The sequence below is a fragment of the Salvelinus namaycush genome, chromosome 2, assembly GCF_016432855.1.
Source record: "Salvelinus namaycush isolate Seneca chromosome 2, SaNama_1.0, whole genome shotgun sequence".
Lineage (NCBI taxonomy): Eukaryota > Metazoa > Chordata > Actinopteri > Salmoniformes > Salmonidae > Salvelinus > Salvelinus namaycush.
Window position 1 is genome coordinate 71,860,378 of NC_052308.1, and position 19,696 is coordinate 71,880,073.

General features: G+C 47.5%; 1 protein-coding gene across 2 annotated transcripts; it reads left to right on the plus strand.

Moving 5' to 3' along the window:
• Positions 1-162: 162 nt before the first annotated feature.
• Positions 163-13,976, plus strand: LOC120017684 (histone-arginine methyltransferase CARM1-like). Of its 2 annotated transcripts, XM_038960612.1 has the most exons (16): positions 163-413; positions 1,273-1,398; positions 1,496-1,602; positions 2,058-2,162; positions 2,271-2,381; positions 2,604-2,781; positions 5,380-5,470; positions 5,900-5,981; positions 7,923-8,008; positions 8,588-8,677; positions 9,061-9,198; positions 9,358-9,447; positions 11,564-11,661; positions 12,323-12,406; positions 12,937-13,005; positions 13,235-13,976. In XM_038960612.1, exons 1-16 carry the CDS (start codon positions 185-187, stop codon positions 13,372-13,374), a joined length of 1,824 nt encoding a protein of 607 aa, XP_038816540.1. In that variant the 5' UTR covers positions 163-184; the 3' UTR covers positions 13,375-13,976. The 2 variants fall into 2 exon arrangements, with proteins under 2 accessions (XP_038816540.1, XP_038816549.1); XM_038960621.1 differs by lacking the exon at positions 12,937-13,005.
• The last annotated feature ends 5,720 nt before the right edge of the window (positions 13,977-19,696 follow it).

Sequence of the window (19,696 nt, forward strand, 5' to 3'; positions counted from 1 at the left end):
AATTAATGTTATTTTAATGGGCAAAAAAATAGCTTTTCTTTCAAAAACAACATTTCTAAGTGACCCCAAACTCTTTAATGGATATATATATATATATACACACATTATTGGACTACCCTCTATCCACCAGGTTTGAGAAACAAGGTCAGATAGCCTTGGTATTTCACAAGATGCAGCTTCTGTTATGCTCCGACTGACTGTGGGTGGCAGTATAGCAACAGTTTGCTTGATCGTGAAGTCTGAGCCGACGAAGCAAAGTCAAGTAGCAAAGATGGCGGTATCGGTGTTTCCCTGTGTGCGATTGCGGTCCATCGGGGACGTGAACGGAGAGATCCAGCGACACTCCGAGCAACAGCCCCTGAGGTTGGAGGTCAAAAGCACCCCAGACACGGCTCTCCTAAATCTCTCCAATAGTAAGTAGCTGCTATAACCAGCTCCCGGCGTATTGATTATCCGCTAGTTAGCTAGCGCTTCCTGCCTTGTGGTAGCCCGAGAACCCTTCACGATGCTATGAAGAATGAATAGGATTCGGTAAAGCAGCGGCTAACTAACTTTAGCATCTTCCTAGCTAGCTAGCCAGGTAGCATTTCACTGTGATGGGCCGGTGCATTGGGATAGCACAAGTTTACCCAAAATGTGTTTTTCAAAGTGAACTAATGTTGCTGTTGTATAAATTGGGTGGTTATTACCAGAATATTGATACACTACATATAAAATAGCATCTTATTAACGTTATGAGATAGCTAGGTAACTAGCATGCTAAGTTTGAGGCTGGCTATGCCTATACATCTTGGTGGCTTTGTCCTGTAGCTACAAATCTTCATTGTAGAGTAACGTTAGCCCGTCAGTTAGCCTGGAAACCCGACGTTGAATTTCATTGAATTTGATGTTGGGCATAATTTAATCGTTGTGATCAGGAAAGTTAACTCTCTCGACCTCTGCAAGCCAGAATGTTGAATAAAAATATATTTTAACTTACTTTACCCGTGCGGTTGGTCCATTACATGTAGGAATGAGACAATACAAAAAAGTGTAATTAAATAAACTTTTCAAAGTACTAGTGTGTAAAAATGTCTCTCACCTGAAGCATGTGCACAAGATGAGAATAGAAGCATGCGTGCTTGCCAAGCTCTTGCACCTGTTTACCTGCTTCAGCGGATGCTTCAGGATAGTGCCATTTTAACTCCCTACCAGTGCTTTGAAAAGTTGGTTTAATTCGACTTTGTAAATATTGTGTATCTTTATCTGACCTGTCTGATGGTTTGTCAACAGGCGATGAGACCTCAGTCTTCAAGTGTTCGTTGTCCAGGGAAACGGAATGCAGTCGTGTGGGGAAACAGTCATTCATCATCACACTGGGCTGCAACAGTGTCCTGCTACAGTTCTCCACACCTGCAGGTAGGCTGTGTGGATGTTTACAAACGTTGTGCAGTGATTGCCTCATCGGTGGTGATGTTCAATCTGTTTCTAACTGTGTGTGGGTGTGTGTGTGTAGAGTTTACTTCCTTCTATAACATTCTGAAGAGTTGCCGGGGCCACAATGCAGAACACTCCGTCTTCAGTGACCGGACGGAAGAGTCCTCTGCTGTGCAATACTTTCAGGTGGGCACACACACACACACACCTGCGCTGGACTACTGTGAGTCTAAGGCATTTCCTGCAGTTCCATCTAATCCAACTCTCACACGGCGGTGGAGTGGAGGGGTAACGCAAGTAAACAGTTTACACTTTTTTTTAGGCCCAACAGTTTACACACCTTTTTTTTAGGCCCAACAGTTTACACACCTTTTTTTAGGCCCAACAGTTTACACACCTTTTTCAGAAAAATGCATTGAAAGAAAAGGAAGCGTTACTTTTTCTACTGTGGCCATCAGTTTACCCACCTATTATTATTTTTTTATCACTGCGCACACACACACACACACACACACACACACACACACACACACACACAGCGTTATCAAGTCTAAAAGACATTGGAGATAACTGCTGAATTTTGACTGATTGGCCTCTGAATGACCTTTGCCTTCTCCATTTTGACCCTCGTCTCCCTCTAGTTCTATGGCTATCTCTCTCAGCAGCAGAACATGATGCAGGACTATGTTCGGACCGGAACCTACCAACGTGCCATCCTTCAGAACCATGCTGACTTTAAGGACAAGGTACCACACACGGGCACAGACACGCGGTGACTGATTTTATGCGTGCTGCCAATCCAATGATATGTGATCTCTCTCTCTCTCCCTCTTCCTCGCTCCCACTCTCTCTAGGTGGTGTTAGATGTGGGCTGTGGTTCAGGTATTCTGTCGTTCTTTGCGGCGCAGGCCGGAGCCAGGAAGGTCTACGCTGTGGAGGCTAGCACCATGGCCCAGCACGCAGAGGTAACACACACAAACACTTGCCACCACACTGACCACCACACTGACCGTACGAGTGTGGGTTTGTTTCTTTTGCTGTGATGTATTTTTATTATGGTGATTCTTAGTAATAAAGCTGTTGTTAATTAGACTACACTGAGAGGCCTCCTCAACCATGCGCACTATCACACACACACCCTACCTCACACACACACACACACACCCTAACCCCGTGTGTGTGTGTAGGTGCTGGTAAACTCCAACGGAATGGGGGATCGTGTGGTGGTGATAGCTGGGAAGGTGGAGGAGATCTCTCTACCAGAGCAGGTGGACATCATCATCTCTGAACCCATGGGATACATGCTCTTCAACGAGAGAATGCTGGAGAGTTACCTACACGCCAAGAAGTTCCTCAAGCCCAACGGTGAGGAGGGAGGGAGAGATGGGAGGGATGGAAGGAGAGGGGAATTAGGGAATGCTAGGGAGCTTCCTACATGCCAAGAAGTTGTTAAAGCTGAGAGAGGGAGGAGGTGATTAGGGAGGGAGGGAGGGATGGGGTGATTGATGAGGGAGGGAGGGAGGGGGTGATTGATGAGGGAGGGAGGGAGGGGGTGATTGATGAGGGAGGGAGGGAGGGGGTGATTGATGAGGGAGGGAGGGAGGGGGTGATTGATGAGGGAGGGAGGGAGGGGTGATTGATGAGGGAGTGAGGGAGGGGGTGATTGATGAGGGAGGGTCGGAGGCATAGAGGAAGTGATGGATGAGAGGGAGGGATAGAGGAGGTGATGGATGAGAGGGAGGGATAGAGGAGGTGATGGATGAGAGGGAGGGATAGAGGAGGTGATGGATGAGAGGGAGGGATAGAGGAGGTGATGGATGAGAGGGAGGGATAGAGGAGGTGATGGATGGATGAGAGGGAGGGATAGAGGAGGTGATAGAGGAAGTGATGGATGGGAGGGAGGGATAGAGGAAGTGATGGATGAGGGAGGGTCGGAGGCATAGAGGAAGTGATGGATGAGAGGGAGGGATAGAGGAGGTGATGGATGAGAGGGAGGGATAGAGGAGGTGATGGATGAGAGGGAGGGATAGAGGAGGTGATGGATGAGAGGGAGGGATAGAGGAGGTGATGGATGAGAGGGAGGGATAGAGGAGGTGATGGATGAGAGGGAGGGATAGAGGAGGTGATGGATGAGAGGGAGGGATAGAGGAGGTGATGGATGGATGAGAGGGAGGGATAGAGGAAGTGATGGATGGGAGGGAGGGATAGAGGAAGTGATGGATGAGAGAGGGGGTGATTGATGAGGGAGGGTCGGAGGCATAGAGGAAGTGATGGATGAGAGGGAGGGATAGAGGAGGTGATGGATGAGAGGGAGGGATAGAGGAGGTGATGGATGAGAGAGGGATAGAGGAGGTGATGGATGAGAGGGAGGGATAGAGGAGGTGATGGATGAGAGGGAGGGATGGATGAGAGGGAGGGATAGAGGAGGTGATGGATGAGAGGGAGGGATAGAGGAAGTGATGGATGAGAGAGAGAGGGAGGGATAGAGGAGGTGATGGATGAGAGAGAGAGGGAGGGATAGAGGAGGTGATGGATGAGAGAGAGAGGGAGGGATAGAGGAGGTGATGGATGAGAGAGAGGGAGGGATAGAGGAGGTGATGGATGAGAGAGAGAGGGAGGGATAGAGGAGGTGATGGATGAGAGAGAGAGGGAGGGATAGAGGAGGTGATAGATGAGAGGGAGGGATAGAGGAGGGAGGGATAGAGGAAGTGATGGATGAGAGAGGGATAGAGGAAGTGATGGATGAGAGGGAGGGATAGAGGAGGTGATGGATGAGAGGGAGGGATAGAGGAAGTGATGGATGAGAGAGAGAGGGAGGGATAGAGGAGGTGATGGATGAGAGAGAGAGGGAGGGATAGAGGAGGTGATGGATGAGAGAGAGAGGGAGGGATAGAGGAGGTGATGGATGAGAGAGAGGGAGGGATAGAGGAGGTGATGGATGAGAGAGAGGGAGGGATAGAGGAGGTGATGGATGAGAGAGAGAGGGAGGGATAGAGGAGGTGATGGATGAGAGAGAGAGGGAGGGATAGAGGAGGTGATAGATGAGAGGGAGGGATAGAGGAGGTGATAGATGAGGGAGGGATAGAGGAAGTGATGGATGAGAGAGGGATAGAGGAAGTGATGGATGAGAGGGAGGGATAGAGGAAGTGATGGATGAGAGGGAGGGATAGAGGAGGTGATGGATGAGAGGGAGGGATAGAGGAGGTGATGGATGAGAGAGGGAGGGATAGAGGAGGTGATGGATGAGAGAGGGAGGGATAGAGGAGGTGATGGATGAGAGAGGGATAGAGGAAGTGATGGATGAGAGAGGGATAGAGGAAGTGATGGATAGAGGAGGTGATGGATGAGAGAGATAGGGAGGGATAGAGGAGGTGATGGATGAGAGAGAGAGAGGGAGGGATAGAGGAGGTGATGGATGAGAGAGAGAGGGAGGGATAGAGGAGGTGATGGATGAGAGGGAGGGATAGAGGAGGTGATGGATGAGAGGGAGGGATAGAGGAAGTGATGGATGAGAGAGGGATAGAGGAAGTGATGGATGAGAGAGGGATAGAGGAAGTGATGGATGAGAGAGGGATACAGCCCAACGGTAAGATGGATGGAAAGATGGAGGGGGATGAGGAAATGGAATTCGTAGAAGGCGTATACAGGTGTTGCCGACAGCCCTAACCCTCTCTCCTCTCCTAGGTAACAGCCCTAACCCTCTCTCCTCTCCTAGGTAACAGCCCTAACCCTCTCTCCTCTCCTAGGTAACAGCCCTAACCCTCTCTCCTCTCCTAGGTAACAGCCCTAACCCTCTCTCCTCTCCTAGGTAACAGCCCTAACCCTCTCTCCTCTCCTAGGTAACAGCCCTAACCCTCTCTCCTCTCCTAGGTAACAGCCCTAACCCTCTCTCCTCTCCTAGGTGACAGCCCTAACCCTCTCTCCTCTCCTAGGTGACAGCCCTAACCCTCTCTCCTCTCCTAGGTAACATGTTCCCCACTTTAGGTGACGTCCACCTGGCTCCCTTCACAGACGAACAGTTATACATGGAACAGTTCACCAAGGCCAACTTCTGGTGAGTAACCTTTAACCTTTCACTTCATTTAACAAGCTAGTCTCACTCTTCATTATGCAACTTCTGGTGAGTCACCTTTCACTTCATTTAACAAGCTACAGTCTCACTCTTCATTATGCAACTTCTGGTGAATAACCTTTAACTTCATTTAACAAGCTACAGTCTCACTCTTAATTATGCAACTTCTGGTGAATAACCTTTAACTTTATTTAACAAGCTACAGTCTCACTCTTAATTATGCAACTTCTGGTGAATAACCTTTAACTTTATTTACTATATTATTAAAGCTTCATTTTTACCTGGAAAGTGTTGGGGGGGAGAGCGAATTCACCAGGCCTTAGTGACAATTAAATATTTTTGTATAATTGTAACAAAGTCAAATAACTAAAGTCACTTCCCACGGTCTCTCTCTCTCTGTCTGTCTGTCAGGTATCAGCCATCTTTCCATGGTGTTGATCTGTCATCACTGAGAGAAGCTGCAGTAGACGAGTATTTCAGACAACCCATTGTGGTGAGTCTCTCTCGCTCTCTCTCGCTCTCTCTCGCTCTCTCTCGCTCTCTCTCGCTCGCTCTCTCGCTCGCTCTCTCGCTCGCTCTCTCGCTCGCTCTCTCGCTCGCTCTCTCGCTCGCTCTCTCGCTCGCTCTCTCTCTCCATCTCTCTCGCTCTCTGCTTTATTGGCATGATTGACAAGGTGAATGTTGCTGAAGCCAAGTTACTCAGAACAATTATCAAAACAACAATAAGAATAGTGGCTATAATACAAAATTTAAATATATATACATACAGTTGAAGTCGGAAGTTTACATACACCTTTAAACTCAGTTTTTCACAATTCCTGACATTTAATCCTAGAAAAATTCCCTGTCTTAGGTCAGTTAGGATCACCACTTTATTTTAAGATGGTGAAATGTCAGAATAATAGTAGAGAATAATTTATTTCAGCTTTTATTTCTTTCATCACATTCCCAGTGGGTCAGAAGTTTACATACACTCAATTAGTATTTGGTAGCATTGCCTTTAAATTGTTTAACTTGGGTCAAACGTTTCGGGTAGCCTTCCACAAGCGTCCCACAATAAGTTGGGTGAATTTTGGCCCATTCCTCCTGACAGAGCTGGTGTAACTCAGTCAGGTTTGTAGGTCTACTTGCTCGCACACGCTTTTTCAGTTCTGCCCACACATGTTCTATAGGATCAGGTCTTTGTGGTGGCCACTCCAATACCTTGACTTTGTTGTCCATATGCCATTTTGCCACAACTTTGGAAGTATGCTTGGGGTCATTGTCCATTTGGAAGACCCATTTGCGACCAAGCTTTAACTTCCTGACTGATGTCTTGAGATGTTGCTTCAAAATATCCACATAATTTTCCATCCTCATGATGCCATCTATTTTGTGAAGTGCACCAGTCCCTCCTGCAGCAAAGCACCCCCACAACATGATGCTGCCACCCCCGTGCTTCACGGTTGGGATGGTGTTTTTCGGCTTGCAAGCCTCCCCCTTTTTCCTCCAAACATAACGATGGTCATTATGGCCAAACAGTTATATTTTTGTTTCGTCAGACCAGTGGACATTTTTCTAAAAAGTAACATCTTCGTCCCCATGTGCAGTTGCAAACCGTAGTCTGGCTTTTTTATGGCGGTTTTGGAGCAGTGGCTTCTTCCTTGCTGAGCGGCCTTTCAGGTTATGTCAATATAGGACTTGTTTTACTGTGGATATTGATACTTTTGTACCTGTTTCCTCCAGCATCTTCACAAGGTCCTTTGCTGTTGTTCTGGGATTGATTTGCACTTTTCGCACCAAAGTACGTTCATGTCTAGGAGACAGAACGTGTCTCCTTCCTGAGCGGAATGACGGCTGCGTGGTCCCATGGTGTTTATACTTGCGTACTATTATTTGTACAGATTAATGTGGTACCTTCAGGCGTTTGGAAATTGCTCCCAAGGATGAACCAGACATGTGGAGGTCTACAATTTTTTTCTCTGAGGTCTTGGCTGATTTCTTTTGATTTTCCAATGATGTCAAGCAAAGAGGCACTGAGTTTGAAGGTAGACCTTGAAATACATCCACAGGTACACCTCCAATTGACTCAAATGATGTCAATTAGCATATCAGAAGCTTCTAAAGCCATGACATAATTTTCTGGAATTTTCCAAGCTGTTTAAAGGCACAGTCAACTTAGTGTAGTAAACTTCTGACCCACTGAAATTGTGATACTGTGAATTATAAGTTAAATAATCTGTCTGTAAACAATTGTTGGAAAAATGACTTGTGTCATGCACAAAGTATATGTCCTAACCGACTTGCCAAAACTATAGTTTGTTAACAAGAATTTTGTGGAGTGGTTGAATAACTAGTTTTAATGACTCCAACCTAAGTGTATGTAAACTTCCGACTTCAACTGTCTATCTCTATCTATCCAATACAGAAATGTAATGATCTCTCTCTCTCTCAGGACACCTTTGATATCCGTATCCTCATGTCCAAGTCTGTCAAATACACCGTCAACTTCCTGGACGCAAAAGAGGGGGATCTGCACAGGTGAGTCCATCGCCTCCTCTCTCCTTCTGGGGCCTGTATTTAGAGAGCTCTCCTTCTGGGGCCTGTATTTAGAGAGCTCTCCTTCTGGGGCCTGTATTTAGAGAGCTCTCCTTCTGGGGCCTGTATTTAGAGAGCTCTCCTTCTGGGGCCTGTATTTAGAGAGCTCTCCTTCTGGGGCCTGTATTTAGAGAGCTCTCCTTCTGGGGCCTGTATTTAGAGAGCTCTCCTCCTGGGGCCTGTATTTAGAGAGCTCTCCTTCTGGGGCCTGTATTTAGAGAGCTCTCCTCCTGGGGCCTGTATTTAGAGAGCTCTCCTCCTGGGGCCTGTATTTAGAGAGCTCTCCTTCTGGGGCCTGTATTTAGAGACTTGGAGTAGGAGTGCGGATCCAGGATCAATTGAACTATTTTTAGATGATAATGAATGGACAGGGGGGCCTGATCCTAGATCAGCATTCTGAGACTGGTTATGAATCCAGGGCCTGATGTTGTTTAGTCTGATTGTGGTGACTGAGGTTACTGCTGAGAGTTTACTCATCCTTAAACTATTCCATCTCTCTCCTCTCTCTCCTCTCTCTTTCAGGATGGAGATTCCCTTTAAGTTCCACATGATGACATCAGGTCTGGTCCATGGTCTGGCCTTCTGGTTCGACGTGGCTTTCATCGGCTCAGCGTGAGTCCCCTGTGTGTTGTTGTGTAAACTCTGTCCATCTAACTGTGTGTTGTTATGTAAACTCTGTCCGTCTTGATTGACCTGCTGTCCTTAATCGTCTGTGTGTGTGGTCATCTGTGTGTCTGTCCATCTAACTGTCTGTGTGTCTGTCCATCTAACTGTGTGTGTCTGTCCATCTAACTGTGTCTGTCCATCTAACTGTGTCTGTCCATCTAACTGTGTGTGTGTGTGTGTGTGTGTCCGTCCATCTAACTGTGTGCGTGTGTCCATCTAGCTGTGTGTCCAAGGTAAGTGTGTGTTTATCAAACTGTGTGTCCATCTAGCTGTGTGTGTGTGTGTGTGTGTGTCTAACTGTGTGTATGTTTATCTAACTGTGTGTGCAGGGTAACAGTGTGGCTCTCCACCTCCCCTACGGAGCCTCTGACCCACTGGTACCAGGTCCGCTGTCTGCTCCAGTCCCCTCTCTTCACCAAGGCAGGAGACACCCTGTCTGGCACTGCAACGCTCATTGCCAACAAGAGGTGAGACACACACACACACGGGTAACTTTACCACCTACACACCTAAACAGGTAACTACCATGCACACCCACTTACACACCTAAACAGGTAACTACCGCACTGAACACACACACCTGTCAAGGTTCCCCCTTAAAGGATTCATCTGACCTGTGCTCCCAGACAGAGCTATGACATCAGTATGGTGGCCCAGGTGGACCAGACAGGAAGCAAGTCCAGCAACCTGCTGGATCTCAAAAACCCCTTCTTCAGGTCAGAAGTACTCTCTACCTCTCTTCTCACTCTCTCTCTCTCTGTTCCTTCTCTTTCCTCTCTCTACCTCTCTTCTCACACTCTCTCTCTCTGTTCCTTCTCTTTCCTCTCTCTACCTCTCTTCTCACACTCTCTCTCTCTGTTCCTTCTCTTTCCTCTCTCTACCTCTCTTCTCACTCTCTCTCTCTCTGTTCCTTCTCTTTCCTCTCTCTACCTCTCTTCTCACTCTCTCTCTCTCTGTTCCTTCTCTTTCCTCTCTCTACCTCTCTTCTCACTCTCTCTCTCTCTGTTCCTTCTCTTTCCTCTCTCTACCTCTCTTCTCACTCTCTCTCTCTCTGTTCCTTCTCTTTCCTCTCTCTACCTCTCTTCTCACTCTCTCTCTCTCTGTTCCTTCTCTTTCCTCTCTCTACCTCTCTTCTCACTCTCTCTCTCTCTGTCCCTTCTCTTTCCTCTCTCTACCTCTCTTCTCACTCTCTCTCTCTCTGTTCCTTCTCTTTCCTCTCTCTACCTCTCTTCTCACTCTCTCTCTCTCTCTGTTCCTTCTCTTTCCTCTCTCTACCTCTCTTCTCACTCTCTCTCTCTGTTCCTTCTCTACCTCTCTTCTCACTCTCTCTCTCTCTGTTCCTTCTCTTTCCTCTCTCTACCTCTCTTCTCACTCTCTCTCTCTCTGTTCCTTCTCTTTCCTCTCTCTACCTCTCTTCTCACTCTCTCTCTCTCTGTTCCTTCTTTCCTCTCTCTACCTCTCTTCTCACTCTCTCTCTCTCTGTTCCTTCTCTTTCCTCTCTCTACCTCTCTTCTCACTCTCTCTCTCTCTGTTCCTTCTCTTTCCTCTCTCTCCCTCTTCTCACTCTCTCTCTCTGTTCCTTCTCTTTCCTCTCTCTACCTCTCTTCTCACTCTCTCTCTCTCTGTTCCTTCTCTCCCTCTCTTCTCTCTCTCTCTCTCTCTCTGTTCCTTCTCTTTCCTCTCTCTACCTCTCTTCTCACTCTCTCTCTCTCTGTTCCTTCTCTTTCCTCTCTCTACCTCTCTTCTCACTCTCTCTCTCTCTGTTCCTTCTCTTTCCTCTCTCTACCTCTCTTCTCACTCTCTCTCTCTCTGTTCCTTCTCTACCTCTCTTCTCACTCTCTCTCTCTGTTCCTTCTCTTTCCTCTCTCTACCTCTCTTCTCACTCTCTCTCTCTCTGTTCCTTCTCTTTCCTCTCTCTACCTCTCTTCTCACTCTCTCTCTCTCTGTTCCTTCTCTTTCCTCTCTCTACCTCTCTTCTCACTCTCACTCTCTCTCTGTTCCTTCTCTTTCCTCTCTACCTCTCTTCTCACTCTCTCTCTCTGTTCCTTCTCTTTCCTCTCTCTACCTCTCTTCTCACTCTCTCTCTACCTCTCTTCTCACTCTCTCTCTCTCTCTGTTCCTTCTCTTTCCTCTCTCTACCTCTCTTCTCACTCTCTCTCTCTCTCTGTTCCTTCTCTTTCCTCTCTCTACCTCTCTTCTCACTCTCACTCTCTCTCTGTTCCTTCTTTCCTCTCTCTACCTCTCTTCTCACTCTCTCTCTCTCTGTTCCTTCTCTTTCCTCTCTCTACCTCTCTTCTCACACTCTCTCTCTCTGTTCCTTCTCTTTCCTCTCTCTACCTCTCTTCTCACACTCTCTCTCTCTGTTCCTTCTCTTTCCTCTCTCTACCTCTCTTCTCACACTCTCTCTCTCTGTTCCTTCTCTTTCCTCTCTCTACCTCTCTTCTCACACTCCTTCTCTTTCCTCTCTCTACCTCTCTTCTCACTCTCTCTCTCTCTGTTCCTTCTCTTTCCTCTCTCTACCTCTCTTCTCACTCTCTCTCTGTCATTTCTTCAGGTCAGGTCAGCATGGACATTCTACCATTTCCTTGTTTTCTCCATCTCTTTCCTTTTACAATTCTACTCACTCCCTCTCTCTCACTCCCTCTCTCACTCCCTCTCTTTCACTTTCTATCCTTCTGTTGTTCCTAAAGCTGTTATTTATCTGCTATCCTCCTCCTCTTCATCGTGGTCTAAACCCTCCTCTTTCCCTGCTAGACATGTTAAAGTCCTTTGTATATGACTGACTGTCCCTGAGCTCGCCTCCATCTGATTGGTTGATTGTGTGTTCCGCAGGTACACAGGCAGCACGTCAGCCCCGCCCCCAGGCTCTCACTACTCCTCCCCCTCAGAGAACATGTGGAGCAATGGAGGAGTCTACAACATGAACCAGGGTACGTACACACACACACACACACACTGCATGAATCAGGTACTACACACACCACACACACACACACACACACGGCATGAATCAGGTACTACACACACCACACACACACACACACACACGGCATGAATCAGGTACTACACACACCACACACACACACACACACACGGCATGAATCAGGTACTACACACACCACACACACACACACACACACGGCATGAATCAGGTACTACACACACCACACACACACACACACACACGGCATGAATCAGGTACTACACACACCACACACACACACACACACACGGCATGAATCAGGTACTACACACACCACACACACACACACACACACGGCATGAATCAGGTACTACACACACCACACACACACACACACACACGGCATGAATCAGGTACTACACACACCACACACACACACACACACACGGCATGAATCAGGTACTACACACACCACACACACACACACGGCATGAATCAGGTACTACACACACCACACACACACACACACACACGGCATGAATCAGGTACTACACACACCACACACACACACACACACACGGCATGAATCAGGTACTACACACACCACACAGACGGGTGAATACAGAATAGTTTATTTCCTGTTGTTAATTTGTCTCTCTGTCTATCAGGAGGGATGCCTGCGGTGTATGACCTGAGTACAGTCATTGGTGGCGGTGGCTCCACCGTGTCCCACAACAATCTCATCCCTCTTGGTACGCTGTGTGTGTGTGACTGACCAATCCCTACCCTCCTTACTGTATAGCCCTTTAATTCACATCTGGATCTCTAAACCAGTTTCACTGCTTTTTAAAAATGCATCCCTTCTAATCAGGGAGTGATTTCCACCTGGGAGACCAGGTGGGGATCCAGGTGGGGGTCCAGGTGGGGGTAATGAGTCATCAGGTAGAAAACCAGCACTAGTCTAGACTTTACAGTGTTACATGTGAATACCTCTGCTGTAGAGGGTTACAAAATACTGTCCCCCAAGTTTTCCAGAAATCCCAGTTAGATTATTCCAGGAAATCCGTTGATCGTCCTACCAGGATTTCTGTAAAGGTTGGGAAAGTTCCTGGAATGTTGCAACCCTAACTGTGCTGTGTGTAATGGCAGTTGTGTGTCTATATGTTGAACTCCAGCTATATGTGTAACTGACCTTTTTGTATTCTAGTTTTGCTGTGTTTTGTTGCTCCAAATAAAATTTGCCAATTTGTGAATTATCTCCTCTGTGTGTGTGTGTGGGCAGTGAACACAGGGGTAGTGAACCATACATCTTCTAGAGTTGGGTCTATCATGAGTACAGGCGTGGGCCAGGGTGAGTGAGTGTGTCGCCATAGTTACAGAGCTACAGCTGTTTACTGTTGCTAATGTCATAGTCGTGTCCACAGTTCAGTTCGTGTATGGTCTGACATTGTTTTAATGTTTGTTTTATTTTAGATATAAAATGTTTCTTAGTCCAGGACTAGGCTTAATCTGGGTCTGGGAAACTGCCCCTAGCTGCTCTTTGAAGACCCCAATTCACTTCCTGTTTCTCTCTTCCTCAGGAGTGGCAACTGGCCAATCGGGGCCCGGCAACAGTCCTCAATACCCAATCAACAACAGCCAGTTCACCATGGGCGGGCCTTCCATCTCCATGTCGTCTCCCATGGCGATGCCTAGCAACACTATGCACTACGGGAGCTAAGACCTACCAACCGTCCGTAGCTCCCCTCCTCTCCCCTCCTTCCTCCCCTTCTCTGGACCTCCAACAGCTGGAAGGAAACCAAACTGGACTGATAATTTGGACGTCCCTCTCCTCCCTTCATCCCTCCGTTCTCTGGGTCCTGATCTCTCAGGCCCAGTCCAGAATCAACTAGACGCTGAAAGGTTTAGGGTTGTCAAATGTCCAGGTTTTCCAGAAATTCTGGTTGGAGGATTTCTGAAGTCCTACTTATTCCGTCTGGATTGCAACCGTTGATAGGTTTAAGTAATGTTGCCTAAACATATCCTTTTGTCTCAACACCATTCTGAGGCAGACTGAAAGGTGTGTGCTTGTAACCATTATGTTTAATGTATCCACAGCCCACATAGAAACATTTAGAAGGATCTTATGTACTTACTGTGGCTATAGGGGTTTAGAAACGTACACACACAGTTGTATTATACACACACACACACACAGAGCCTCCTGCAGGACAGAAATGACTTTGAGCTTCTGTGAAGTTTTACCAATCACTTCCCTCTTCCCCAGCCCGTCGCTTTTGACCCAACGTCCCGATCAATAAATTCTTGAATCCTAACCTTTCACCCAAGGTTACCTTTTTCAACCGACCAATCAAAGCAAACAGTCTGAGTGTCTAACCAAACCGGCAGCTGCGAGGGAGAGAGGGTGATCCAGGTTTTAGCCAATCGGGACAGAAGATTGTCTCTGTAGGGTGGAGTTTGTCCAGGTTTTAGCCAATCGGAACAGGAGATTGTCTCTGTAGGGTGGGGTCTTTTTGGCACTGTAGACTAGCCAGGGTTCTGTAGGGTGGGGTCTGTAGACTAGCCAGGGGTTCTGTAGGGTGGGGTCTGTAGACTAGCCAGGGGTTCTGTTCTGTAGGGTGGGGTCTGTAGACTAGTCAGGGGTTCTGTAGGGTGGGGTCTGTAGACTAGCCGGGGTTCTGTAGGGTGGGGTCTGTAGACTAGCCAGGGGTTCTGTAGGGTGGGGTCTGTAGACTAGCCAGGGGTTCTGTAGGGTTGGGTCTGTAGACCAGCCAGGGGTTCTGTAGGGTGGGGTCTGTAGACTAGCCAGGGGTTCTGTAGGGTGGGGTCTGTAGCCGAGCCAGGGGTTCTGTAGGGTTGGGTCTGTAGATTAGCCAGGGGTTCTGTAGGGTGGGGTCTGTAGACTAGCCAGGGGTTCTGTAGGGTGGGGTCTGTAGCCTAGCCAGGGGTTCTGTAGGGTTGGGTCTGTAGACCAGCCAGGGGTTCTGTAGGGTGGGGTCTGTAGACTAGCCAGGGGTTCTGTAGGGTGGGGTCTGTAGACTAGCCAGGGGTTCTGTAGGGTGGGGTCTGTAGACTAGCCAGGGGTTCTGTAGGGTGGGGTCTGTAGACTAGCCAGGGGTTCTGTAGGGTGGGGTCTGTAGCCTAGCCAGGGGTTCTGTAGGGTGGGGTCTGTAGACTAGCCAGGGGTTCTGTTCTGTAGGGTGGGGTCTGTAGACTAGCCAGGGGTTCTGTTCTGTAGGGTGGGGTCTGTAGACTAGCCAGGGGTTCTGTAGGGTGGGGTCTGTAGACTAGCCAGGGGTTCTGTAGGGTGGGGTCTGTAGACTAGCCAGGGGTTCTGTAGGGTGGGGTCTGTAGCCTAGCCAGGGGTTCTGTAGGGTGGGGTCTGTAGACTAGCCAGGGGTTCTGTAGGGTTGGGTCTGTAGACTAGCCAGGGGTTCTGTAGGGTGGGGTCTGTAGACTAGCCAGGGGTTCTGTAGGGTGGGGTCTGTAGACTAGCCAGGGGTTCTGTTCTGTAGGGTGGGGTCTGTAGACTAGCCAGGGGTTCTGTAGGGTGGGGTCTGTAGACTAGCCAGGGGTTCTGTTCTGTAGGGTGGGGTCTGTAGACTAGCCAGGGGTTCTGTAGGGTGGGGTCTGTAGACTAGCCAGGGGTTCTGTTCTGTAGGGTGCATCGCTGCAGATATATAATAATAGTGCAGCATTTCTCTGTCATGTTAAAACAGGAGTCATGTCACCTTACTGAATATGGCCCCTGTTGTTTAGGGTGTAATGTTTTAGCTGTTTAACAAGTGTTTATGGGGAACTGTGAGAGACGTCGTGCAACCTCCTAGGATATCCCAAATGGCTCCATATTCCCCAGTCTACTCATTTGATTAAGGTCCCGTGTGGCTCTGGTCAACAGTAGTATGCTATATAGGGTGCCATTTGGGACACTGACAGTCTCCTTGCAGACACATCATGTAGAGTGTTGGTCCCATGTTTCATCAGCTGAAATAAAAGATCCCAGCAATTTTCCATACGCACAAAAAATTATTTCACATTTTGTGCACAAATTTGTTTACATCCCTGTTAGTGAGCATTTCTCATTTGCTAATCTACCTGACAGTTAAGGAATATCAAGAAGCTGATTAAACGGCATGATTGTTACACAGGTGCACCTTGTGCTGGGGACAATAAAAGGCCGCTCAAAAATATAAACACAATGCCACAGATGTCTCAAGTTGATGGAGAGTGCAATTGACATGCTGACTGCAGGAATGTCCACCAAAGCTGTTGCCAGATAATTGAATGTTAATTTCTCTACCATAAGCCACATCCAACATAATTTTATAGAATTTGGCAGTACGTCCAACTGGCCTCACAACCGCAGACCACGTGTAACCATGCCAGCCCAGGACATCCATATCCGGTTTCTTCACCTGTGGGATCGTCTGAGGGGGAGGGGTGATGCTGAGAAGTATTTCTGTCAGTAATAAAGCCCTTTTGTGGGTCGAAACTCATTCTGTTTTGCTTGGCCTGGATCCCAAGTGTGGGCCTATACCCACCCATTGCCTAGTCATGTGAAATCCATCAATTAGGGCCAAATTTCTTTCTTTCAATTGACTGATTTCCTTCTATGAACTGTAACCCAGGAAAATCTTTGAAATTGTGTCATGTTGTGTTTATATAATTGCATTCCAACCTGAAGATCAGGATTGGTTGATTGGTGGAGTCAGGTGTAGTAACGGGCTGGAGGAAAAGTGTGACACTAATCAGGCCCCAGAGGACTGGAGTTACCCATCCCTGAGATAAAGACTCAGTCCCCCCTTACATCTTCTGTTTGGGAGTTACCCATCCCTGAGCTAAAGACTCAGTCCCCCCTTACATCTTCTGTTTGGGAGTCACCCATCCCTGAGATAAAGACTCAGTCCCCCCTTACATCTTCTGTTTGGGAGTCACCCATCCCTGAGATAAAGACTCAGTCCCCCCTTACATCTTCTGTTTGGGAGTTACCCATCCCTGAGATAAAGACTCAGTCCCTCCTTACATCTTCTGTTTGGGAGTCACCCATCCCTGAGCTAAAGACTCAGTCCCCCCTTACATCTTCTGTTTGGGAGTCACCCATCCCTGAGATAAAGACTCAGTCCCCCCTTACATCTTCTGTTTGGGAGTCACCCATCCCTGAGCTAAAGACTCAGTCCCCCCTTACATCTTCTGTTTGGGAGTTACCCATCCCTGAGCTAAAGACTCAGTCCCTCTTTACATCTTCTGTTTGGGAGTTACCCATCCCTGAGATAAAGACTCAGTCCCTCCTTACATCTTCTGTTTGGGAGTTACCCATCCCTGAGCTAAAGACTCAGTCCCTCCTTACATCTTCTGTTTGGGAGTTACCCATCCCTGAGCTAAAGACTCAGTCCCCCCTTACATCTTCTGTTTGGGAGTCACCCATCCCTGAGATAAAGACTCAGTCCCCCCTTACATCTTCTGTTTGGGAGTCACCCATCCCTGAGATAAAGACTCAGTCCCCCCTTACATCTTCTGTTTGGGAGTTACCCATCCCTGAGATAAAGACTCAGTCCCTCCTTACATCTTCTGTTTGGGAGTCACCCATCCCTGAGCTAAAGACTCAGTCCCCCCTTACATCTTCTGTTTGGGAGTCACCCATCCCTGAGATAAAGACTCAGTCCCCCCTTACATCTTCTGTTTGGGAGTCACCCATCCCTGAGCTAAAGACTCAGTCCCCCCTTACATCTTCTGTTTGGGAGTTACCCATCCCTGAGCTAAAGACTCAGTCCCTCTTTACATCTTCTGTTTGGGAGTTACCCATCCCTGAGATAAAGACTCAGTCCCTCCTTACATCTTCTGTTTGGGAGTTACCCATCCCTGAGCTAAAGACTCAGTCCCTCCTTACATCTTCTGTTTGGGAGTTACCCATCCCTGAGCTAAAGACTCAGTCCCTCCTTACATCTTCTGTTTGGGAGTTACCCATCCCTGAGCTAAAGACTCAGTCCCCCCTTACATCTTCTGTTTGGGAGTTACCCATCCCTGAGCTAAAGACTCAGTCCCTCCTTACATCTTCTGTTTGGTCAAATGGTCTAAAATGTTCATGGTTTTGTTTTCATCTTTGTTTTCTTCCTTTTCCCCCCAAAATGAAAAGTTAAAACAGAATGTCCTCCAAAGAGGCAAATTAAACATGGCTGGAGAACTAGTCCGCTTTATAATTTATATATCGTATGGATTCTAATATATAGTTGTGTGCAATCTCAGATTTCTAATGTATGTGGACTGTCTCATGGCAATATTAAGTATTTAATGAGCTCCATCCATTTTATAGGGAGAAGGTGATGTATGTTGATACTTTCAAATCAAATGTTATTGGTCACATACACATGGTTAGCAGATGTTAAGGCGAGTGTAGCGAAATGCTTGTGCTTCTAGTTCCGACCGTGCAGTAATATCTAACAAGTAATCTAACAACAACTACCTCATACACACAAGTGTAAAGGAATGAATAATATGTACATAAAAAATATATGAATGAGTGATGGCCGAACGGCATAGGCAAGATGCAGGAGATAGTATAGAGTACAGTATATACATATGAGATGAGAATTGTAGGGTATATCAACATTATCTAAAGTGGCATTGTTTAAATTGGCTAGTGATACATTTATTACATCAACTTTTCAGTATTAAAGTGGCTAGAGATGAGTCAGTATATTGGCAGCAGCCTGGACTGTAGGCCCTAGAACCCTCTGACTCCACTCTGGACCTGGAAGTCAGGTCCCCTGCATTCTTTCTGTGGTTCCCCTCTAATCAGGGACTGAGTTAGACCTGGGACACCATGTGGGCGCAATTCATTATTAGGTAGAACAGAAGACCAGCAGGCTCCTCGTAGGGTAAGAATTGAATACGCCCTAGAATATAAAGCAGGGTGCCTAACTCAGTTCCTGGAGGGTCGAGTGTGCTGCTTTTCACTCTCCCGTGTACTTTACTGCCCTGCCCATGTTGCATGCATCAACCAATGGTTGCGTGCTATGTCATCGACTGTGCTGTCGGGTACCAGATTGCTATAACTTGGTTAGCTGATACACATTGTATTCTGTAGCGTTAAGAATTCCCTTCACTGCAACTAAGGGGCTTAGCTCGAACCATGTAAGATCTGTTATACGCCGGCAATGTCTGAGCAGAGGAACGCGACCAAACAGTATGAAAAAAGAATGCTGTGAGCATGTCAATCAATGAGGTTATTGATTAGCTGAAATGCTAGCACCTGGTTGCACTTGCCAGCTGGTAATTAAAGATGGCTGCCAGTAAAGTAGCAAACCTCTGCTCAGGTAGAACGGCCAACACAACACCTACAGTACACACACACCTGAATACCTGTTAAGCTAGTTACCGTTCGTGATAGTAAACGTTAACACAGATGGCTTCTAGATGTGGGCAGGGACGGGCAGCAGGGTCCCAACCTCAGAGAAGACGACAGGAGAGCTCAGGTAAAACTTTATATTAACACACACCTCCTGTTCCTCTTATATTAGCTCAGAAGTATTGTGGAGCTCCTGCACCTAAATATAAACAGTACTGTCACCCAAAATGAGTACCGGAACCTATTTCAGTCCAAGTCCACTGTATATACCTCTTTCCCTCATCTCACCGGAAATGATTGGGAGTCCTATAGGGCGGTGCTCAATTGGCCAAGCGTTGTCTGGGTTTGGCAGGTGTAAGCCATCATTGTAAATAATTGTTTGTTCTTAACTGACTTGACTAGTTAAATAATAAAAAAGTATCTTACCACCTCTGCCCCTCTCTCCATTCATACCACCATCCAATCCCCTCCCTCTCTCCACTCATACCACCATCCAACCCCCTCCCTCTCTCCACTCATACCACCATCCAACCCCCTCCCTCTCTCCCCTCATACCACCATCCAATCCCCTCCCTCTCTCTGTCTCCAGACCTCCAGGACACATACCTCCTCCATGGGGAGCCTAGCCCTCCTCTCAGTAACCTGTCTCTCCACGCCTCCTGGTGGTCCGGCAGGGACGAGCACACAGAGACTGGGC